At 36.5% G+C, this 26078-nt stretch overlaps 1 protein-coding gene across 7 annotated transcripts in view; it reads left to right on the top strand.

The window, feature by feature from the left end:
* Positions 1 to 26078, top strand: part of LOC145683479 (uncharacterized) — a 292118-nt gene that overhangs the window by 68132 nt on the left and 197908 nt on the right. For all 7 annotated transcript variants that reach the window (XM_081754810.1, XM_081754814.1, XM_081754812.1 and 4 more), the window contains exons 3-4: positions 8681 to 8725; positions 22639 to 22686. In XM_081754810.1, coding sequence (XP_081610936.1) covers positions 8681 to 8725; positions 22639 to 22686 — 93 coding nt within the window. The remainder of the gene's footprint in view (positions 1 to 8680; positions 8726 to 22638; positions 22687 to 26078) is intronic.

Genomic DNA, 26078 nt, shown 5'->3' with positions numbered 1-26078 from the left:
TGTTAGCAGCCTCAAGCTCAGTAATTAGAAGTGCTATGAAGCGTTTTTTGTTTTTTCATTCGATAACAGCTTCTCTTGTGGTATTACGTTTATCGTTGTTTTGTCAAACACAAAGTCAGGTGATGTGTTTGTATGGTATCTCCTAGCTCGTTCAGCATTCTTAGTGCTTTGCAGTGCAGACTGTTCAGGGTAACCATCAAATACCACCATCACATCAGTGCCATAATGTTTGAACATGTATTTGACATAATCTGTACAAATGGTTCCAAACGTCACATTTTTCTTCCAAACAACCTTATGAAGGAGATAGCCACCATCAACTACAATTAGTTTGTTGTTTAGGAAGCTGACAATCACTTGAAAGAAGTGAGAATGTCGCATACAAAGCTGATTTGGTGCCCCTACACATACCATCCTCATTGAAAAGAGACATGGGAAACGTTGCAAGTTCATAATACAGGTAATGTTGCAGATATTCTTGAGATTGCTTAGTTATACACATTCTGTGGTACAGTGTAAGTGGGTGAATATCCACCTTCTTTTCTCCTACATTCAAGGCAGTTTTGTCAAACTCTAGTGTAACCACTTTGTCCTTGTTTTTAAAGGAGACTTCTCCAAAGGTACTACCAATATTTCTTGAAAGTCCTGCCACCCAATTTCTTGAACCTTATAACAATTGACCTGGTTGCTTCCAAATAATCCATAGCTAATGCTCATTATAACTATGTTTCTGGAAAGGACGGATGCTTTGAAAACCACTCCCTCAAAATTTACACGTCCAGATCGTTACTAGTGACCCTAGCAGGTCTCATTTCCACGTGCTCCTTAGTAGATGTCGATGTCACGTTGGTGAAATTTTCTATTTCTTGGGATATATCCTGGAGGTAAGTCATTCCAAGAGTCCATTTTAACAATGTACTATCTGCGATTCCCCAACTAGTTATTCCTGCACCTATCTTTATATCCAACATCATTTTTTGTTCTATCGTAATATCGGTCCAAACACCCGACCAATATTTGAAAGTCTTTCGAATAGTGAAGTAACCTTCCACGATGAATTTGAGAAAAACTCTGAAGGATGTATTTTGTCCTGTAAACATGGCATTTCCTATAGGTATAAATGAACACTTTTGGCATAGAACCAATGTCCGGCAGAGTGGGAAAACGGGATCACCTTTTTGACAGTGTCCAGATGAAATTCGAAGTTATCCATTCTTTCAGCTTCAACGTATTATTTCACAAGAGTAACTATTTTGAAGTACTGAACCCAAAGTTGTGCAGTAGACCCCCTCTGTTGCGAATCTTTCATGCCTTTTATAAATTTATCCTTCACAGATTTGAATTCTTCACATTCGTCAGCTTGTAGGACCGTGGATTGTTGAACATCTGATAATAATCTCTCTAGCAGATCCTTTTTATCGTCAGTGAATTCAATCGTGTCCAGTACTAATAGAACAAAAGCATGGTGGGTCAACAAGTGAGCCCTCAATGCTCGGGAATATGCATGGCCAGACAATAATTTTAATGGTACTATTCTCAGCGTAGATAGTGGCAAACAGCTCATTAAATTCACTACCAGTCATAATTGTACCAATAGCTCCCAAGCGCGACATCAGTAAGTGAAAGCTTCCAAGCCTCACTATTACATCTTGCAGTACTGGTTGTGTGCCGTTGTGGAGAATTTCCTGGGCCTTTATGTATAATGGCTGATCAAATGTTACAAAACATGTTTTTTGGTTGAAGATATTACATTTCTGACGAGCAATGAGAAGTGATGTGTAAACAGTGTCAGGATTACTCGGTGGGGCATTGATAAATGGAAGGTAAACTATTTTCTAACGTTGATAATCTAGGTTGGCTGTAGCTTAGTCCATGAAACCGCTCCACCCTGGTACATTTGGCTCAAGGCTATCGCGTGTCTTTCCATATAGCCATAGAATATCAGTAAGTGACGGCAAAATACTGTCAGTGGAAGCAGAGGATAGGCTACTGAGATCTCTAATTACAACATACCGGTATCTGGGTTCTTGGTAAATCTAAGAAGCACTATTGAACCAGCTCTTGCCAGAGTTCTGATGCAGTCAACTTTCGGGAACGGTGCAGGGTTTCCCCTTGCACCGCAGCATCGTGTGGAATCACACATACTATTCCACCCATAGCATGAAACTTTCCTCGACCGTCTAATGTATTGATATTAAAGTTAGCATTGTCGAAAACGAACTGGCAGAAGGCATCAGTTCTTTCGGCTTTGATAAAGGGTGGTTGTGGCTGCGTGATAGAATATACTTCAAGTACTTGTGCCTCGTGGTGAGATGACGAAAAACCAAGGGAAGGCATGATACCAATGAGAAGTTTAGAACGGAAATTTCTATACATGAACACGCTTATTCATGTTAAAAGGGGCGACAGGAAGGACCTGGGTCGTGCTGTGGCAATGAAAGCATGAGCTATGTCCATACATTTCTTTTTCCATTTATCCAAAGAGCTAATATTATTTTTTTCAGTATTACAGTTTCAAGAAGCAAGCGTAAAGAGTCTGGAATGTCTGACATTATATTGTTCAAAAATTGGTTACAGGGTAGATATTCAGTGACATCGTACACTTGAGAGCGAATGTCGGCCAAAATTATATGTCTGCAGCTGCCTTTACCACTCTCATTCTCTGTACTTGAGCATCAGAGTGTTTATTCTGATACCAGTTTTCAGTCAGTATTTTGTACCCCGTATTTTTAAAGCAAACCGTTGACTTGTTGGCGGTCTCTACAATGAGTATATCTTCTCCATACTTTCCAGCAAACGTTGCTTAATTGTTCTTCGATCGATCTGATATTCCCCTTCAATTGTACTTACCAATTCATAAAATAAAAATTGACATTCCTCACTATTCTTATTAAGATATGAATAAATGTATTCCATTGCTGTATCTACTCTTGAATCAGGTCTATAGCTTCCTGCATATTTAGAAGGTGGTTCTTGATACAACTTTCTTTGACAATTAATGTGATACTGCACATCAGCCGCAACCAGATCCAAATCTCGAGGAACCCTCTCAATAATTTTTTGAGCCCAATCGTCTCCACATTTCCTAGCTGCCTCCAAAAACTTCTCCTTGACTGAGTCCATTTGCACCATATGAACTAAATTTCGTCTTGCAAGAGGAAGTTTCTTTTGTTGTTTCAAAAATTCAGGTGTAACTGTTTCCCCACAAAGGAAGCAATGGTCCTTGAACTGAAATCCTTCACACTCCGATCTAAGCACCATTGGTGCTGTTGTTGAGCTAGACGGCTTACATACATCATTTCCACCACGTAGATACCTATCTATTAGTCTCTGATCGTTATATGCTTTTGAACAATATTTGTGAACTTTAATTTCATTTTTATTTGCCAAAAAGTGTGTATAATTACTTTTTCTTTTAATACTTCCTTTCGTTTTTACAATAAACGTTTCACCTTCTTCCAAACTCTGCTCACATATAAAGCATAAAGTATGTAACGTAACTTATTGATATGAGGAGGCCATTAGTCATGTCCACTACTATTACGTACTTCTTATTTGGATTGAAATCACTTATATCGATAACATGGGATGAAATTCATCGTCGTCTTGGCTCTGTCATCTGAAACAAAGAAAAAACAGACTGTAGTAACAATACACCAAGTGAGACGGAGTTATTGCTACGTAAAGTCGAAAGAAACTATGCATTTTACAATATACGCAATCTTAGGAGTTTTAGGGCTTCTATACCTCCGTTTGCATTGAACGTAGAAGAACATACACCATCAGATTTGTAGAAAATGTTATCTTCTACGAAATTAAAAATACTTGTTTTAGCTTGCATGCACTGGAACGGAGTTGTAGGTGCAAAATTTTAAAAAGTCTCAAAATGCAGTTTTTCCAATATAACAGAGGGAGAACAAGGGGTAGAGTGACGAAAATTTCTGATTTTTCACTATTCTGCCCACTTATACAACATATCAAAAATCTAGAACTACCGGACCTTTTGTGGCGTAAAACCTCTCTAATCAATGGAATAGAAGATGACTTCGGCGAAGAATATAAAATTTATGGCACATTAACGAAATCTAAATAAGTTAAATAGCTTTGTATATGGAATCTCACGTGTAGAAAATTAGCAACATTTGAAGCGTTAATTTGACATGTAAAAACATCATGTCCCAACAGTCGTGTTTAGGATTAATTTTATTAGCTGGTTGTTTGGTTTGTTCCAAAAATCTATTATTACTATATTTTACAAGTACGAGAAAAGGTTGGCACTATTTTAACTTCAGAAACTGGGTTAACTCACAATACATCACATAAGAACGAAACAAAAATAACTGAGAAGCTCAAACCCACATATATTGCTTCAATACCACAATTGTCAAATTAAAGAAAATAGTTATGATAAGCGGTCACAAATTTCTCTGTGTGAAAAAAGGAAATCTGACTAGCAGAGAGCGGAGCTTGATAGCTTGATAGCTTGAGTATAGGAGCTACCGATTGATGCATGCTTGGTGAATAGCGGTCATCTTGATGGCCGCAGTCGTCAATCAAGGTTATTTTTTCAAATAGGAAGGTGGGCATGTAACACATCAATTAACACTGTTTTGGAGGGGAATTCAGTCCCGCAAGCAGAAATGCGTTATCATGTCCCGTTCCAAAGTTATGAATTCCCAAAATTGACGGTTTTCTGTTTCCTTGCAGGAAGAGCGAAATGGCACTAACGCTGCAAGAAAGACGTGACGTCCCAAATTTGACAGACTTTTTTAGTTGCAGGTAGAGCATAATGACACTGACGAAGCAGGAAAGAATTTAGATCATCTTAATGCCTGGGGAAAGAGACAGTCTTGCAATTGCCCAGGACTTCAACGTGTGCTACCCAAAGAGGCCTGCAAGAAGCAAAAATACCGTTAGCTACCTCATTAGGAAATTCAGTGTAACGGGTAACTTTGCTTACAGACCACGCTCAGGTAACCGACGAACCACGACAAATGAGGAGACATCCACAATTGTGCTTGCTGCGAGTGTGAAAAGTCCGGAGCGCAGCACAAGACAACTATCAGCGATGACAGGCGTACGACGTGCTTCCGTGAGGAGGATTGTCTTTACAAACAAGTGGCATCCCTTTAGGCTGCAGCTTGTCCAGAACCTTTCAGACGATGATACAGACCGGCTCCTATTGGGCTTTGTCACAATATGATCAAGATCCGCATTTCCCAACCAGCGTTCTCTTCACAGAGGAGACAAACTTTTATTTGGATGGGTAAGTGAATCTCCAGAGCATGCGATATTAGTCGGATGCAAACCCACATGCGAACGATTCCTGCAAGAGGGTTACCCTTGCTCATATGGTGTGGTGTGGCTTATGGAACACGTCGATCATAGGACCCTTATTATAGGATCGGGCCCCTTCCCGTACCCTAAGTGGATATATGGACATGTTACACGAGTTGGTGTTTTCGTAGCTTCTCTGCCCTGATGCCACCTTGCCGAGATATTTTCAGCAAGAAGATGCTCCACCGCACTATGCACTATGCCTTGGTTCTGCATTTTTTCTGGACTCTTAATCGGTCATCGAGGTCGTGTAGAGTGGCCAGCCCTGCGGCGGACCTCACTCCCTTGGATTGTTTTAAAGGACACTTAAATCACCTGGTGCATCAGGAGAAGATTCGGGACGTTGCACACCTAAAGGGATGTATTCAGGACGCCTTTGATAGCATCACCCCCACTGTGTTGTTACGGGTTCAGAAAGACTGGATTAAGAGACTCCAGTTGCGTGTTGCAATGGAATGGCAAAATGTGGAGCACATCGTGTAGGTGGGAGTTCAGGGCGTCATAACTTTGGAACGGACATGATAATGAATTTCTGCTTGTGGGACTGCATTCCCCTGCAAAAACAGTGTTAATTGATGTGTCACATGCCTACATTCCCATTTGAAAAAAAGTAACCTGGATCCAGCATGGCGGCCGTCAAAATGGCCGCCATTCACCAAGCATGCATCAATTTGTAGCTCCTTTATTCAAGTCCGCTCTACACTAGTCTGATTAGTTTTAATCATGTTTGTTTACAAAGTAATCCACTGTACTATGGCATATGTACCACCTTATATCTATCTATCTATCTATCTATCTATCTATCAATCTATCTATCTATCTATCTATCTATATATATATATATATATATATATATATATATATATATATATATATATATATATAGTGCGTTCCACGAAAAACACTAATGCCCATATCCTATAGAAACCAAGGCAGATAAAAACATGAAAACTTTTGTAACCTTCAAGAGACATAAAAGACAACATTATGCTGATACGGAGATCCCTCATGAGATGTGCTCATGGTGGTTACTGGCAGTAACTACGAAATTTTAAATAGTAACCCCCACCGTTTGGTATCTTCTTTGAAGGGTAATGACATGAAGGGTAATGACCAGTTTTGAAAATTACATGTCGCTAGTGTGTTCCTGTCTAACATGAAGGCCATCCATAAATACGGTCGAAGTATATTCCATGCATAAAAGTAAGGCCCGTTTCCTGAAGAAACCAAGGCAGATAGAAATATGACCTTCAAGGGACATGAAGGACATTATCCTGATAAGGAGGATTCTCCAAGAGGGAGACCAAAGGGAGTTACGTTGGTAACTACAAACTCTTAAAAGAAGCCCCCATCGTGTGGTACCTCGTTTGAAAGGCAATCACGTGTAGAGGCCAGTTTTGGAAACTACATGTCGCTAGCGTGTCCCTCTTCAACATGGCAGCCATCCATAACTACGGTCGACGTACGTTTCACGCATAACACTAAGGCCAATATTCTAAAGAAACCAAGGTAGATAGAAACATGAAACCTTTTGTAACCTTGAAGGGTCATAAAAGACAACATTATGCTGATAAGGAGGATCCCCAAGAGGGAGACCTAAGAGAGTTGTTTGTAACTACAAAATCTTAAAAGAAACCCCACCGTGTGGTACCTCTTTTGAAAGGCACTCACGTGTAGAGGCCGGTTTTGAAAACTACATGTCGCTAGCGTGTCCCTCTCCAACATGGCAGTCATCCGTAGCTACGGTCGAAGTACGATTCACGCATAACACTAAGGCCAATTTCCTGAAGAAACCAACGCAGATAGAAGCATGAAGCCTTTTAACTTTGAAGGGACATAAAAGACAACATTATTCTGATAAGACAAATTCCCCATGAGGGAGTCTAAGAGGGTTAGGAGGGCTAACTACATGTATTTCGACCGTACTTACGGATGGCCGCCATGATGGATTGAGACATGATAGCAACAAGGAGTTTCTTGAAGTTTTCACTACACGTCGTTAGCGTTCAAACGAGGTACCACACGGTGGGGGTTGCTATTTAAAATTTTATAATAACCCCCAGTAAGTCCCTTAGGTACCCTCTTGGGGATTATCCTTATCAGCATAATGTCCTTTATGTCCCTTGAAGTAGTGTTCCTATCTGCCTTGGTTTCTTCAGGAGATGGACCGTAGTGTTATTCGTAGAACGCATGTATGTATATTGTGTTTTTGTATCATTTATCATTAATAAGTGCTACTATATATTGTTCGATCAGTTCATAAGAAAACGTACAGTGTTATTGCAGGAATTATAATGTAATTTTCGATTATGTTAGTATTATTCGCCTTTTGCATCTGAAAATTATACAACAATTATTTACTGTTATCACAGAGATGTAAATACTTAATCATTCACTATTAGCATTACTCTTTTGCGGGAGTTATTGCTTTATATATATTTGTACAAATATGACATCAACAGTCGTATGAATAAATTTGGTTGCAATTTAAATCATGTAAAAATAATGCTAATTGTAAACTTAAGAAATAATTGAAGGTTCTAACAAATTATTCTAAACAAAAATATAAATTGGTTTCTTTAACTAAATTTCCATCCTAATGCCGAAACTTTTATTAGTGTAAATTATAAGATAATAATGAGCTCTGAAATCAGTTGTATATTAGCTGTATGGTTTTATATTTACTATACATATTTAACGCTTTCATATCAAATTTGAAGTAATTTAGATGCACAGGATCTCAAGCATTATTCTTAATTTTGAAGACTTGGTTGTTGTGTCTAATCCACCTAGAAGTGTGAGCCCACGTCTCATATTGCCTTGGTGTTGAAAAAAAGACTAAACTTCATTAAAAACAATTTGTTTTACATTTCGTAATGAGCGTTGAGTAAATATTCTATATCGTATAAGAATTTTATGCCGGTGTCAGTTCTTAATAAATCAGTAAATGATAACAAAACCTTGAAATTATTAAAAACACTAATTTGAGAGTGCTATTTACATCAAAATTCCATACGATAAGCTTCGCTACCTCGACTTTTGGAAATCTTATTTGGAGTCACACAATGTCTAGTGAGATAAAACACTATGCAAGAACCTCAATTCAATTGAAACTTTGATGAGTTTACTTCTATAATTAACAGCACTCCATAGATCACTAAAATTATATAAATTTTATGTCTTATAACTGGGTCCGTACTTAGAAAATGTATATTTAAGTAAAAGTTTTCGAATTCTTTGTTAAGGAACGTAGTTGATAAGAAGTTTCAGTTTTAAATATATCAGAGCTTTGTCATATACTTCAATTTTATTAATAATATCACATTGTATTTCTGCTTCGCAGGTCACGTACATCAACCACAAAGTGTTGGTTACGTGTTACCAAAAGGTAAGTCTATTTTGTTTATATCATTATTATATTTACAGTATTCAGTTGATCTGTCAACAAAGCCAATATTCGTTTATGATTTTGCAAATACAAATATACATTTTACTAGTGCATTTAAACGTTTAGTTTACATTAGTAATCTGTAATCGATCTGATGAGTCGCAATGAAGGTTTATATATAAACATGAATTTTAGGAAAACTAAAAATGGATTAAAGGATTGCGATTCTGGCCAATAATTACTCTTTGGATCAGCGGCTACAAAATATTTGAACTTTTCCTAAATCGAGCTTTCATATCTTCTACGGAATAAGCAGACCATACTGAGTTAACTGGTAGTTTGGGTTTCGCTACACTATATGCAGTTCTTCAGATATAAGGCCTACAAGAAAATTTTTGATTGAAATATATTGGATCTGTTGATCCAATTCGATCAGGGGCCACAACATATTTGGAATGGCCCTAAATCGAGCTTTCGAATTTTCTACGGAATTAGCACATCATACTGAATTAACTGCTAGTTTCGGTTTGGCTACACTATATGCAGTTCTGTGTAAGACCTACAAGAAAATTCTTGTTGAAATATATAGGATATTTGGATGCAATTGGATCAGGGGCCACAACATTATTGATCGGCCCTTAAGTCGAGTGTTTGTATTTTCTGCGGAATAAGAATATTATTCTGAGTTAAGTAATAGTTTGGGTTTGGCTATACTATACTATATTATTGAAAATTATGATATTTGGATCCAATTGGATCATCATCATCATAGGCATTCTGCCCTTATTGGCAGGTCACTTGTCGAAACTGAGAAGCTTCCATGCTCCACGTTCTTCCGCTAACCTTTTCGTCTTGACGTATGATCTTTCTATTTTTATATAATCCATTAATTGCAGTCTCCTTCGGCCCCTCTGCCTCTTCCCTGTCACAGTAACCTCTAGGAAGCCTCTCATGATACAATTTATTCTTAGGCAATGTGCAAACCAGGTTTCTCTTCCTCTTCTTAGTAATATTTAAAAGTGTTATTATTTCCCCATCATTTCTAACACTCTCCCATTCGTTTTAAGCCCGAACCAACTAATTCTTACCATTCTTCTCCACACCCACATTTCGAAGGCTTCGAGTCGTTTTTCATCACTTTTAAGTAATGCCCATGTTTCCGCCCCATACAGTACAACACTCCACACGAAACATTTGGAATGACTCCATTTTATGAGTCTTTCTCAACTTTCTATTCAAGGTCCCACGAAACAGGCTTTTCTTCTTCCTAAAGGCTTCTTTCGCCATTCTTATCCCTGCTTTTATTTCACGTTCGCACTTCATATCATTATTACGAATATTACCCAGAAATCGAAAACTATTCACTTGCCCTATTTTCTCCCCTCCCACTTTTATATTTGACACAGAGCGCTTCGTTCCAAACACCTTGGCTCTTGTCTTTCTAGCATTTATTTTCATCCCATATTCTTCAAATCCCTTCCTCAGGTTTTCTAACATTTTATTGATTTGCTTTTGTATTCTGCAACGAGCACCATATCGTCTGCAAATCGTATGCATCAGGGGCCACAAAATGTTTGAAAGGACCCTAAATCGGGTGTTCATATTGTCTGCGCATCATTCTCAGTTAACTGATAGTTCGGGTTCGGTTACACTATATGTAGCTCTTCAGTAATAAGGCCTATACGATAAGTTTTGATTGAAATATATTTGGTCTTTTGATCCAAAAATGTCGGTCCACAAATCAAATATTGTTTAACAATACGCATACACAGTCATATATATGAATTATTAGGTGCATAAATTTAGTCTACAATAAAGTACTATTTTCGGTTTAGGTATGTAATGTTCAAATACAGTGAGAAACTGGTGGTACGAGTTCATATCTAGAGGATTGAAATTGAATCTCGGGGGATAATTTAGTTTCCGGGAGTAGTGTATAATCAGCAACGAAACATATACAATCTATATATCAATCGATTCAGCTTGACAAAACAAATCGATGAATACTAAATTTAACTACTTCCGGTTAACCACGTCCGGTTTACTGAGCCTAATTTAGTTTCTGGGGATAGAGTATAATCATCAACGAAACATATACAATCTATATATCGATCGATTCAGCTTGACAAAATAAATCGATCGATACCAAATTTGACTACTTCCGGTTAACCACTTTCGTTTTACTAAGCCTAATTTAGTTTCCAGGTGTAGGGTATAATCATCAACGAAATATATACAGTCTATGTATCAATCGATTCAGCTTGACAAAGGAAATCGATCGATACCAATTTTAACTATTTCCGGACAACCACCTCCGGTTTACTGAGTCTAATTTAGTTTCCGGGGGTGGGGTATAATCAGCAACGAACAATCTGTATATCAATTGACTCAGCTTGACCAAGTAAATCGATCGATACAGATTTTAACTTCTTCCGGTTAGCTTTATTTTTTTCATCCTTTTCTTTTTATCTCATTTTTACTTTTTGTCAGAAATGCTTTTAAATAAATATAAATATCGTAAACTTAACTAAGAAAGTCGTGTGCCTTCAAAGAAACAAATGTTTTGGGGACAACTGTTAAACAATAATGAGCACGTTCTTGGCAACGTCAACATTTAAGAATTATTTTATCTATTGTTTTTATTGAAATTAAAAAAAATGAATGATCGGTGTGAATTGGCTCACCCAACTTTTATTTTTATATAACTTTTAAGATTTTTTAGAAATAAAATATTTTCTCTTGAAGACACTCAATAAGAAAGGAAAAATAAACAATTTGGTTGAGTTTTAAATCGAAATCTAAAAGCAGAAAAAGTAGTGTGAAGACCAGCGTGAAGTTGACCACGAAATATATCTTCAAACGTATTTTTTTGTGTTTTGGAAAAGGGATTTTTATCTTCAAAACAATCAACAACAGATAAGTCTCTGTTTCTATTTTTCCAAACAAACAAAACAAAATCTTCAAAATAACCAATAACAAATAATTAGCTTTTGCTTTGATTCGAAATATGACGGTGTTGCCAGTGTGCATAGTAAAAAATGGTCGTGTTAATTCAACTGAGTTTTAACACAGGGCAACACACTATACGGTGTTAATTCAACACATACGTCGCAGTGTTGGCGTTTAGCACAGGGGGTGTGTTACGTCTTTAACACACAATCGGTGTTGAGCGGTGCCGTAAGCGTTAACCTCAAAATTATTCCCCCAAAATATGTTAAATCGCCTATATGCGCAATGTGTTTACATTATGCTGAGTCTTAAAAAAACACTCTAAACAAGTAAAAAAATGTACTCCAGTGGCGGAGGGGGGCACGAACCACCTACCTTACAATTACTAGCCGCGTGCTCTTCCGACTTGGCCACGAAGGCGATGAAGAGGGATAAATTATTGAGGTCTTTTGAATTTGGTTAATCAGATTGCTCCCTTAACCCGCGTATATTCGACGATAACCGTTGGGGATAAGATAAATTCTGCTTGCCATGCAGACCTAATTGTATAACAAAATGATGACTGTCTATTTACTTTATGTTATAGTTCTTCCATATTCACTTTCAAATGATCGGCGCCAGTTGCCATCTAGTAAAGTTGATGCGTTTGTTGCTTCTAGTACACAATCGCTTAGAGAAAGAAACAATAAATGTATCAAATCTGGGAGATGAATTTAGAACACCTAAATGGTACATGTCTAGCACATCTTGTGCTGTTAGGGTTTTTTCAGAAACATTACCTAAAACAATTGAAAACACATCGCGCGGTTTTGCATTTTGAAATTTTGCGTATACCTGGATTTGTTTAAGTATTTCTTTCTACTGTGTTTGTCTGTAGCTTCAATTCATAAGCATTTATAATTACATGCCCAACATATTTGGCAATCACGCAGAAAACAACACCGAAATTCTACATTTGTGTTAATTTAACACACAGGCTGTGTGTCATTTCAACTACCAGCATTTGACACACAACTCCAAATGGAGAGTGAATTGTTCTAACCACTTGTTTGTGTTAAATTTAACACAATCGTGTTAACACATAGGTATGTCAATGAAATAACACGACGATTTTTTACAGTGTGAAGTTTCATCACTCATTTCTTTTGTAAACACTTTTTATGTTTTTCGAAAACTGTTTTTTCTTCAAAATAATCAACAATCGAACATCAAATTATTTCTATTGATTTTGGTTTTCAATCGAAATTTGTAAGTATAGGGACTTGGCTAAATTTGGCTACATCTCAACTTTATTTTGTAAATATCTTCTTACTATTTTCAAAACAAGCTATTTTTTTTCCCTCAAATCAATTAATACGAAACACCAAACAAATGATTGGCTTTACTTTCAAAGCAAAATTTGAAAATATTGGAGAGGACAGTGTGAAGTTACCTCGGAACTTCCTCGATTATTGGATAAATATCTCATTACATTTTTCGAAACCAACGATTTTAACTTCAAAACAATCAATAACAAACGAAAAACAAACTCTTGACTTCGTTTTCAAATCAAAATTTGAAAGTACAGGGGCCAGTGTGCAGTTGCTCCCCCAACTGTATTTTGTAACCCTTAAGTTTATTTTGAAACTTTTTTTCTTCAAATCAATCAATATCAAACGAAACCCAAATGATTGGCTTCGATTTCGAATCGATATTTGAAAGTACAGGGCCAGTGTAAAGCTATCCTTCCCCCTCAACTTTATTTTGTAAACAGCTCCTTATTTTTTTAAAACAAACGAGTTTTTCTTTAAAACAATCAATAACAAAAGATGTTGGTATCGAATCGAAATTTGAAAGCAAGGGCTAACTTCACGTAGATGTAACTGCATAACCGAAATAAAAACATTGAAATTCTTAATGTTCTCTGTTCATGTAATGCTTTTTCATGTTTCTGTTTTGTTCTTAAGCAAAAAGGCCTGCTAACTAACTAACTCTATGGACTATAGAGGCTGAAGGTTGAATACTGCATTCACAGAAACTCTCCATTCACTTTGGCAACAGGATCCAGTTTCTACTTTACAGTCCAATTTTCCGACATCCGTCTTAATATTGTCCTTCTATCTTCACCTAGGTTCTTCCTATTGATCTTTCTCCAATTGGATTTCCAGTTAAAACTTTCACCCACTCCTACTTTCTTCCATTCTGGCTACATGACCTGCCCACTTGAGCTACCTAGATTTCATAACCTTAACAATGTTTGGTAAACAATATAAGTTATGCAGTTCCTCGTTATGAAATTTCCGCCATTTCCCATTCCTGTCGTTCTTGGGACCAAATATTCACCTCGGGATTTTATTCTCCAATACTCTCAGTCTGTGTTCTTCTCTCAGAGTAAGCGACCAGTTTCAAATCCATACAGTACAACAGGGATGATTATCGTTTTGTAGATGTTAAGCTTCAAAATCTACGACAGAATTCTTGAAGATAAAAGATTCTGATCCGAATAATAACAGAAATTCCCTGCTTTCAGTCGAGATCTTATTTCTTCATGCTACATGCGTTGTCTGCTTTTAATACGACGCATTAGCGACATATGGAATATACGATTTAGTCTCTAGACTATTAAAGGGCATTTAACTCCGCTGCCCTGTTTACGGATGGAAAAAACTACCCATAGTTCAAACGTGAAGATCTACCGATCAAGTTCCATAAATTTCTTTCCGTAAGAAGTTTGAAGATTCTTACGGGCACATATTAAGCGTTGGATTATTTGTGGGAGATATCACCCTCTAGTTCTTCGACTCACATTCAACAATAGTTCTTACTTTGTCATATGATTTTAGGCTAGTTTATTCTAAGGACGTTTCAGTCAATGTTTCCGTCTACATCGATCAGAGAAAATGGTGTTACCTCCAGCCAGTTTGTGTTTGAGTTCATTATTTCCTGTTGACTAAGACAGAAGTAGCAGTTAAGGATGATTCTATTTTGTTGAAAACTTTGGGTTTGGATGAAAAACAACTGTTCTGTTGACCGATCTGAGTTTCTCGCTAAGGGGCGGAGTTCGCCAGCGTCAGAGAGGTTGTCCTCAAGTGGAAAGTAGCTCAGCTATGTTTTCCTCTTATTTTTTGTTCCTGATGGTTAGGTTCTGGCGAGATGTTCCTTTTTAACTCCCTTTGAAGGATAACATGTTTTTTAAGTATCCCTATTTTGCTTCGCATATTTTTCGGTATTATTTTTACATTTATACTCGTATTTGATTATTAGTATTTTAATATTAATGTGATGTGTAGTTGTGTGCCCAAGTTTTTAGTTTTTTGTCTATGTTACGATATTTGCATGAAGAGTTAGGTGTGCCTCCGGAGGAAATTTTAGATCTTATTAGTACTGTTTATTTTGAACCTGCCGCGTGTCCATCCCCGAAGTCTGCCAAGGTTACGCGTCAGTATTTGCATAATTTACGTCATCAGTTACGCTTATCTGATACCTTTTCTGAGATTTCTGCCTCGTCTTTGGTTTCATTGAACCCGAACACTTTAGACATGGCGTCCGCTGCAGGTGAGGGTCCTGTTCATTACATGAATTCAATTATTAGGCCCGAGCTATTTTATACACGGTTTGGCGAGGATGTAGATAGATTCTTAAGGAAATATGAAACTGTTGCCGAAGTTAAGGGATGGAATGGCACACGGATAAAGTTAATCCTAGGCACTCTACTTAAGGGAGGGGCTGAAACTTGGTATTCATCCATTGAAACGAAACCTGAATTTGCGCAGTGTTCGTATGACCAATTTAAGGAGCAAGTTCTCCAAACTTTTAAAGCTTCCTCATTTTACCTTATCCCACATGAGAGCTAGGGAACAGGGCACGAACGAAAGCGTCATGGACTATGTTTACTCTAAGCAGGACCTTATTCTGAGGTCAGACCCTGATGCCTCAGAGAAAGCTTAGATTCAGTATATCATTGAGGACCTTCAATCCGAATACTTCCGCGTTGTTATTAAGAAAGAAAAGGCAAAATTAGTTACCCCATATTAGTGTAATTATGGGTGGTGTTCAAACGAAGATAATGCTTGGCAGTGGCAGCCAAATAAATTGTATTGTTTCCAATTTAGTGGCGGATAATGCTAGATGATATCGTATTAATACTCGATCACGAGGCGTTACAGGGAAATTTATATATGTTTCCGAGTTGGCGACCCTTCAGTTTGACATTAATGGGAGACGTTTTACTCACATTTTTAGAGTTATTCCGCACTCAGATTATGGCTTTTTGCTTGGAGCTGATTTTTTGAATAGTCCCAGTGCTTTAATTGATTATGAAAATAATACCTTTACACGTTCTCATTTTGGTCGTTTACCATCTCGTTCATTACCGGGGCGAAATTTAGAGGTGCATTTGTCTAAAGTTCTTACGAGTAAACTTGCAAGCTGTTCCACGCCCGTTTTTAGAGTCCTTGAAAATACTGTGTTACCACCGCGATCTCATACCCTGGTGCCTCTTCGGAGTTTGCTTGACATTACTGAAAAAAAGTTGTTGCTGTCCCGTTCCCAGCAAATTGAGGAGTTATTAGGAAATTTTATCCCATGAGTTTTGGTGAATAGTGAGACGCCAGTTGTGTATGTGAGGAATCCCACGACCAGACCAGTGAAGTTGCGTATGGGAACAGTACTTGGTTTGGCAGAAGAATTTGAGGAGGTGCCTTACGATTCGGATGCAGTCATTGCTAACACCATGGAGGAGTTCAACCCAACACCTGGGAAGTTAGCGAAATCGCAGAAGATGTGCGATCCAACCCGATTGGATGTCACCCAGTTTTGTCAGCAAAAGACCGGGAGCATTTGTATCACCTAATCCATCCGTTCGCCGATATCTGTAGTTGGTCAGAAGACGATGTGGGACTAGCCTGTGGTTTTGAGCACGAGAGACGGCTTTCCAACACCACGCCTGTCAACAAAACGCCCTTGGACAGCAAACGGTGAAGAGACGCAATGGACAGCGAACGTTCGTAGGTGACTTAAGATCTGTGGAACTACAGTTGTTTCCTTCAGTGAAGTACCGAACTCCTCGAAGTCAGTTAAAGACTGAATCCATAGCCATCGATAGGTTAAAGATATTATGCTTCTTCTGTTTGTTTGGTTATCAGGGACATGGTTTCCATGGTGGACCTACCGATTTGGAATGATATGGGTCCCCCACGTTTTCTTTAAAGGACAAAGTTCGCCCGAAATTTTCAGCCAATCTGGAGATTAATAAATGAGTAGCGCTAAATTTTGGAAGCATTACATCGCTTTCTGGGGATTGCATTATAAATAGTACTAATACGCCACCGCAGCCACGAGGAGGTGTTTGCCTTACGATTCATCAGGTTGCCGGACATCTAATTCAAGACTGCAAGAAGATCTGCTGTTTGTTGGAGATGTTTGCATCACTGACGCCTACAACCTTCCCGTATCTTATCTCATATACGCCAGTGCTCCGTCTGACAAGAACCCGAAGAAGCTACAACCATGTTATGAAAAAGCCCTAAGTTTAGCGTTGAAGAATGGTTTTAGATCGCTAGCATTCCCGAACATTGCAATTAGTGTTTTCTTTTTCCCTAAGGAAGAAGCGTGCTGTATCGCTTTAGATTGCATATGGAAATTTTTGGAAGAGAATGTGTAATTGGTGGATGTAATTCTATTTTGTCAATCTGACAGAGAGAATCAAAGGGTTTATGAGAGATTGATGCATGTTTATTTCCCGAAGTAGAGCTGAAAAAGAAGACATATTTTAGTATATATTGTTTTGGTTAGGTCGTTACTGGCCTAACAGGGGATTATGACCTATGTTAGTAAGTGTATGTTATGGACGCGCTGTATACACGCGTCCTTCTATAATGTGTCAGAAGTGAAGAAAGAAAAACAACATGCAAGTTACATCCACCACCTAAGACACCAAGGAATTCCCACTGAAATTTTTCTTTCTTTTCCTTTGTGTTTGAGATGACATACCTGAAAGGAGAGAAGTTTATTCTTATAGCAAAGTATGAAAATCGATTAATCCTAAATAATAATAAGTATAATTTCTACAGAGAATGGGATGCTGGTTTTCCCTTCTTCCTCCAGCTAGGCCGTTTCATGGTGAACGCTGAAACGAGGTTATTTTTTTAGACTCAGAATTGCAGACCTTGAAACTAGCCCATACAGAATTCCTTGTTAAACGTTTTAATACGTTGCATACCTCTTATCTGATTGTGATCCCAATAGTATTGATAATTTTGTTTTTGGCAATTTGCATTCAGTGTATCCAGATATGTAACTTGAGACGTCAAATTCGATCTACACAACCCACGGATCCTTAAGTTTATTTTTTAATGTGTTAGTAGATTGTTACGTGCAACATTTTGTATTTATTTTGGTTGAATTTATGGTTTATAGTTGTTTGTATAGGAATTTGCTTCTGTTGTTTGGTTCCTGTTCATTTACTGAAATATCATTGTTTCCAGGATGATTTTTCAGTTTTGCAGGACCTTGGAGTTTTGTTTGTGTTAAGACAGACCGATTTCTCAGATTATTGACGTTTTGTTTTTCTGTCATTTGTACATAAAGTTAAATTCCAGTTTGTGCCTAAATGAGTCAAGTTTGAAGAATAAAAGTTTTGTGAAGTTTATTTTTCTGAGATGTGTCCACTATTTTGGACAGATAAATATCAGTGATTTGTTGAATTATTTAGTTGTTTTGGTGTGTAGGAATACTTCCTTTTCTCGAGAAACTCTGTATGGTGGAATGATTCGGCCAGATATTTTTGAAATAGTAACTGATTTTTGTGTAACTAGGTTGACCGTTACCTATTGTTTGAGTTCTGAATGATGCATATTATTACACCCTAGAACCTTTAGCGTATGATTTAGAAATGTTGGATTTAGTTATTAATCGATAGAAATGCAATGGTCCACTATGCTTATTAGGATATATTTTATTTTTATTCTTGTTTTCTGCATTTTCCTTAGATACTTCTGTTTTCTTGCGCTTGTTTCCTAACAGTTAGAGAATCCTTTTCGCTTGGGTTGTTGTTCACGTTCTGGAAATATCTCTGTTACTTATTGGTGTTTTCTTACTTTATAAATTATAGAGGCGGCATTCTAATGCCCGATTTCGTCGTAATGATTCTGAACAGCAATGCTTACCTTTATCTAATGTGACTTCTGTCCCAGAGTCTCGCTCTATGGTGAATGCTACAAGAGAATCTACGAAAGCTCATTTTCTACGCAACTATCTAACCTATCTGTAATATTGGCGTTTGTTGCCTACTAAGTTGCGGAGGAAAATTGGATATATCTGATTAACTTCTATATTGAACATTTACAGGGATCATAATTCGATCACTTTCATTTTGATTCTGAGTGTACCTACCCCGGCCGTCATGAAATCCAGTCTGTGTTGACGTCAAGTATGAAATTGGTTCATTACCTTGATTTTCTTTCTTCGGTTCCCTTTGGCCCCGCCCCCGCCGCCGTTGCTAGAATAGTCATAATAAGTATTTTTTTTTGTTAGCCGAGTGCTAGGCGGCATAACCTTGGCCCCGTTCCAGTTTATAAGAAGATTTGCTGAAACAGGAAATGGTTTCACCCTTATGATTATTCTGGCCACCCCGCCCACCTTCACCCCTAAACGTTGTGTTGACATATGGTTGTTTTGTTTTATTTATTTTGTTGTTGGGCAGCAATTACAAATCATATTAATGCATAATTTTTCATTTTAGCTTTGTCTTGTTCTCCATTTACTTTTCTTCCCCTGCTCCCTTTTACTTTTGCTTTTCGGTGTATCACGATTAGCCTTGTACTTACATTCTATCTCCACCTTCCCCTTTATTTCTTATCGCAGGTATATTTCTGAAACATTTTTGTTCCTCTTTTCCTCCCACATTATCATTATACCGATTACCAGTTTTTCACAGTTTATTTTACCTTATTTTTCACGTGAAATTGAAATCCTTTTTTCCCTGCTCCCATGCATTCATCTAAGAGTGAACGATGTCAATGATGTTTATACTCAACGAAGACTTTCAGACACCACCGCCCCCCAGGAAGGCTACTTCAAGGACCAGAGATTTGTTTTCCGACTATGGATTTCATCTTCTACCAACTCTAACCCACCAAGATGCAGTACGTTTTGTGTTGGCCTGAGCCCTGTATTGCCCGTTACGTGGATGGCGTACCCTGACGCCATATGGAATTTTCATCAGAGAATGTTCTCTGTGCAAGCTGAATATCATTTACAAGCTGTAACTTCCCACTTCAGTTTTTCCCTTCACCCCTAAGGAGTGAAAGCCTAACTTTTGTATTACGTAACTTTCCTTTAAAACCTACCCGTTTTCATCAGTCACATGTGACTTCCCCACCTTAACACGCATCTCTCTTTTTCCTCCCCTGTTCCGAGTAGTACTTATTTTACCTTTGTTTTAGTTATTTTATACCCTTCCTTTTAATTAGTTATACTTTTTATTGTCCTTTTGATATCTGCCTCCATCTGCAGTCGTCTGCGCTCACTATCCGTGTTGTGGTCTAGTGCTCTGAAGAGCCGGTGACCGACTGAATTATCTTATGACGATTAACGAAACTGTAATCATCTTTTTGACGCACCAAACTTGTTCCGTAATTTTTGAGGCAGAAGATTCGCACTTGTTCAGATTACACCGCCGCCCTAGTGGAAGCTTTTGGAACCTCATCCAGCAAGGCCACGTACTACCTTGAAGTAACAGTGATCGACATATTTGCAAGGATCAGTGTCAGCAGTTTCTTCTAAAGGTCTACAGTTGATTGTCAACAACTACACGTGTTTGTGTTCATATACATTTGTGTCTTTAAAGAATGTCTTTCTTCAGCGATGAATGCACGCTAATTGTGGTTGCAAATATATATATATATATATATATATATATATCATGTGTGCGTGTTTTATTATTTCCCTTTTTTAAAAGTAAAATGATATGGAGAAGAAGAATGCAACTTCTAATTTGAATTGTTAAAAAATTGATATTTATGTTTTCAGTGCCATTTTTCATTTCTTTCTTTTCCGTTTTATTGTAGTGTTTTTTTTTAGTTGGTGATACGTTTATATACATATGATTTTCAATTTAATGATAGATAATATTTAATGGACGATAATATAAAATAAACTTGCATTTCTTTTATATATCTTAGGTTTCAGAGGTGGGAGTGTAAATGAATATGTGGATTTCTGTTGGGTCCCACATTGAAGACTGTTGTGATTGATTTATTATCGATTAATTGAATTTATACATATTTGTTTTCCAGCGAACAATGATGTGGGCTACCTAGTTTTGTTTGTGTTATTCGTGTTTTGTGAGTTTTAGTGCATTTTGGTAAAGGACAGAAACCTTTTACTATATGATTATATTACGCTATGAGAAACAATCGTGTTGTGGTCTAGTGCTCTGAAGAGCTGGTGACCGACTGAATTATCTTTCGCTGAATCGGCATTTTACAATTGTGATGTGATGTATGTGATTGTTGTTATTGTTTTGTAATGAATCATGAGAGACACCATCCTGACTTCTCCTACACCATCCTGACTTCTCCTTTACCACACCTCTTGCGACGTCTGGTACTCGCTTCTAGGCTTACTTGTAATAGTCACCGAGCCTTGAGCCCGAGCTTAAATAGGACTGAAAACTTCCGCTTTGGGAAGTCGCGGTCAAAAAAGAAGAGGGTGCTGACGGAGTTGCTGTTGGACTCCTACCAGCTAACTGGAGCTTCACTTGGGAGAGGAACTCGCCGACGTTGTGAGACCAGAGCCGTCTAGAGAGCCAGAAGAGCCGAGCCCGTGGATACGAGCATCAGAGCCCAGACGTCGAAATGAAGGTATTCCTTCTGTTACCTAACCTCCTTCCCACACCCAGTCTCTCTTTTTTCAGAAAATCTTTTGCAGGATTCATTTTTGATAATTATGCTTTCTTTTCAAAGGATAGCCGTCCGATCTTAGTACCTGTCTTGAGTGAGAATCCCCATTTAATTTTTCTGACAGCATGTGTGTAGGTGGAGTTTTGGTAGCCCTTTCCTCCCCCTAACACACCCTTTTCAGTTCTAACAACCTCTCAGATTCTTTTCAAAGGTCTAAATTGAGTCAATCATACTTACTCTGATATAAAATCGAGTTAAACTAACTGGTTTCGCATTTTCGAGGGTTGTTTAGTGATACTTGGTAATATGTTGCAGTCAATGTGTTTGACTCTACACTAATCACACGGAATTTACATACGGTTGTAATATCCATCTTTATGATTCTGTAGCTATTTGTTTATAATTGTTATAGTATTGTTAAGTCATTTATCTCTAACTTGTCTATGACTGAACAAGATAGTGCGCAATCTTTCCTTGGAAAAAGTTAAAAGAGCAATAAGTTACCCAAGTGTAGAATTTTGTGCTGAAGTTGACTTTTGATATAGTAACATAGTTAACAATCAAATATTTTTGAGTTAGTGGTTGGAAATAGTCTGAATTATCTTTATTCCCGTTATTGTTGCCTCATATGTTAAAACTTAGGAAATAACTTGCAATATGGTGCTAAAATAACCCAACTAATAGTTTTTCTCAAAATTAATCCATTATAATATAAAGCAATGTATCATATTTGTATTTCTTAACAATAGTAGTTCTTCAAATATGTATTGTTAATTGTAAGGAAGGTGAAAAAAATTGTTAAAACTGTCTTCCCATTCATTTCATTAAAACTTTTAGTAATAATCCGATAAACACACACAAACAGTTCATAAAAATAATGTGTTGATAGTAATAATAATATTTGTTAATATATTCATAACACAATAATCATTGAAAGTTACGGTATATATTGTAAAAAAGTTCAAATTAAGAATAATAAATAAAGAAGTTAATGGATTAAATACTTTTTCATTAGAACATTATTAGTTATTGTGGGTGTTTACTTAATTATAAAATTTATTTTATTTATTTATTTACTTGCAGAGTCCTTTCCTGGGGTACCTGGATTAGTTTTGCTACCAATATCTTTAGGTAAACATATTTTAAAGCATTTAGTTTAAACTTTTCGTGTACAATTCTATTTACGTGTAACTTATTAAGTACTTTAACTACCACTTTTCATTATTAATATTCTTATACTTTTTACTAGATTTATAACTTAAAATAGTAAAATAACACTCTATGCTATGGTTTTATTTAAATACAGTAATATTCCTTTATGATTGAAGTCAATGATTTCAATAATTATTTTCAAATAGTCTTATCAAACAAAATTATATTATTTTCAAGAATAATTAATAGTCAGGTGTTTAACTATGATGTATACTACAAGGTTGTTTTTATATACTAATATGTAATATTATACTTTCTCTAACTTACTGATATTAATAAATAATTACCTTCGACCTTTTTATGATTATAATTATGACCTATTTATGATAAACGTAAATTCGTTGAATATTAATTGTTACATGCATGGGGATAATATTGTATGAAATATATAAATATGTTATTGAGTGTAGGTCTTAGTATATTTTGATGTATATTGTATTTCCCTTTACTTTTCTGGTTCAGAAATGAAGTTAAACTGTTTGCAGTTTCTTAAAGGTCGAAAAAGTCTCAACGATTTCTTCGGATGGGAATTCCGTTTGTCTCATTACAAATTATGAGGCTAAAGTTCATAACATATGGAAATAATTTAGTGTAGCTGGAACTTAAAGGTATATTAAGAGGAACGTTAATTACAAAACCATTACCACCAAAATTAGGATCGACATTTTTATGTGGTTATAGATGATGCTTCCTATATTTTAACACGTAATAGAAACACCCTAAACCCCTCTATGAACGGGTGATTAACGTACGTACTTCAACTTTTGTCTAAATCCAGCTATTAATAACTTTTCTACTATGCGATATTGTGTAATAGACTAGTTATCAGTTCCACTTTCCTGCTTTCATATGAAATTGCATTATCTAAACGGTGATACACAGTTGATCGGCACGCGGAAACATAATGAGATGTTACCTTTGTTAAATTTCTAGTAAACTGGGAAAGAATGTAGAATATTCCTTTTGAATTCATTGAAGCGACAAGTACAAAATAGGTTTCTCATGTCCTCTAAGACGCGTTTCCGGAATTATACTACCTTCATACTATTCTATGTTTTATCCCAACACATTCCAACTAATAACTCAATTTAGTCAGAAGTGGAGGTTACTACTATGTTAGATCGAACTACTCATTTACTGTTAGATTCAAGTAAATGTAGCAGAAAACTACGAAGAAAGATTATGAGCTAGTTTCAACTTGCTGGATTTGTCCAGGATATAAGGAGAATAATTTAGATCTAATAGAGAGAAAGATAAAAAATGGAGATATCAAGAATTCAATTCCTGGGGACTTCGAGCTATAATCGTTATATGCAGTTGTGTAAAAGTCATTGAAGAGTGCTATTCGCTAAGGAAATGTAAGAAAGACCGTGAATGATGTGTAGCGGTTCAACCTTGAGCGTACGTTGCAGCAGCTCTACGCGATACCATCTATTGTCAATCCTGTAAAAATTTATACCAAAACGCCGTCAATGTCACAGGAAAACAAATCAAAGAAAGGAACAAAACATGTTGATACTGACTCTAGCCAAGGACGACAATGAACTTATAGAACTGAAGACAGTGAAGTAAGAGTAAATTATGTTCGTTGCTAGGAGTTTACTCATGTAGTTTATCTCACCCGTCAGTAAAACATACCAGCAACATCAATTTCGCACGTAATAAGATATGCGTATTAGAGAACTATTTTTATGTAAAACTTCCCTTAAGTTGATAGTGATGACTATTCCATGGTATCTAAAATTAGATTTATTCCGGGTTAAAATTCAGCTTTTCCACGATTTTGGGCACCTATAGCCGTGAATCTATGGACTTTTCCCCACAGGTTCATATTAATTTTTTCTCTTATTTTCATTTGCGGAATCACTTCCTTGAGTTATTGGTATATTTCATTAATAACTTGTATATATACATTAAATAACACTTAGGTCGAGTCGAGTGCTTGTTTAATTTGATTGGAATACTTACCGAAAATAGGAAAGAGGTCTAAATTTTTCACAAAAATTAACAGGTGCCCCTCCAAAATTTCCTTTCAAATATAATATTTGCTACACGCAGAAAATTTTCATTTTGACTCCAATAAAAATCATAAAGTAATAAATGGTTTAATACAACTTGGAAACTTTTAGAGAGTAAACTTATCCTCTTGCGCGAAGAGTGAACATTTCGGCAACTATTTCTACTCATATCATTTTCCCCATTACATTGTATGTTTTGAATCAGAAATTATTTAGTTAATATGTTTTTGTTATAAATGTGAATTAGTTAGTCGCTCAGCCATCCATTTACTGCTGTTTTTTGCTCCTAAAACTTTAGGGAAATACATTTTATAAAGATATTTCCAAGTGCTGAATGGTTCAATCAGAAACTTCATCTAAAAATTTCAATCCAGTTTTGTATTTTAGTTCAGATTCCATATCTTCTAAATCCAATTACATACGAAATGACTTAAATTGTAATTAGTTTCCTTCCACACAGATCAAAATTTGAGCACAATAAATGTTGATTTATTACTCCTATAACATAGGTTTAATTAATGTTATTTAGATATAGAAAACTAATGCGTAATGTAAATCATAATACTGTGAGCTCACGGACTATTTCATGTGCAATAGAATGTTAGAAATTGTAATCTAAAGTATACTCAATCTCTGTCAAATTTTACTGAAATAAGTAAGAGATAACGCTCAGAATGTCGATCGCAGAAATAAATCATTATTGATTTCGCCGCCATGTAGAAGATATGCATAAATGATATTTCAATGATATACTTAAAACATATTCATTCAAAACTTTTTAGAGCAGTGTTGTGCATTCCTTCTTTATTGCCTTTTTGAGTCAGTAAAAACTTGTGGTGGGATCTCTTTGCAGTGAAATATTTTCAAAAGAATTCTAAGCGTTTCTATTTACAATTTAGGTTTCCGTAATATGTGCTGAATAATTTCTTCTTTCATAAAATTAACTACACTTCTTTTTCCAAGTGTAAAAGAGTTGTTAGATTAAATATTCGGAGCCAGAACTCCACGGAAAATGTCAACCCGTGGTATCGTTACAATGCCTTACATGTATCGTAGATCACCTTTGTGGTAGCTGAAGATGTATATGTACATTGAAAATACATGGACCTAAATCATATTGTAATTAACAATTTACCCGTCTTCAAATAATTTTCTTGTTATTTCCCTTTAGGAGTTCCAAGTCAAATGCACTGTGTTTCTTAAACAAAAAAGACTACAGTGAGTACAGTACTACACATGCTCCCTTAGTAACGTACTGTGAATTCCCCAGCCGCTCTCAAACGATCGTGTTTG

This window comes from Thermobia domestica, chromosome 4, assembly GCF_964235325.1.
Source record: "Thermobia domestica chromosome 4, izTheDome1.hap1.1, whole genome shotgun sequence".
Classification (NCBI taxonomy): domain Eukaryota; kingdom Metazoa; phylum Arthropoda; class Insecta; order Zygentoma; family Lepismatidae; genus Thermobia; species Thermobia domestica.
Note: the sequence above shows the minus strand (reverse complement) of the source record. Positions and strands in the feature narration are given on the sequence as shown.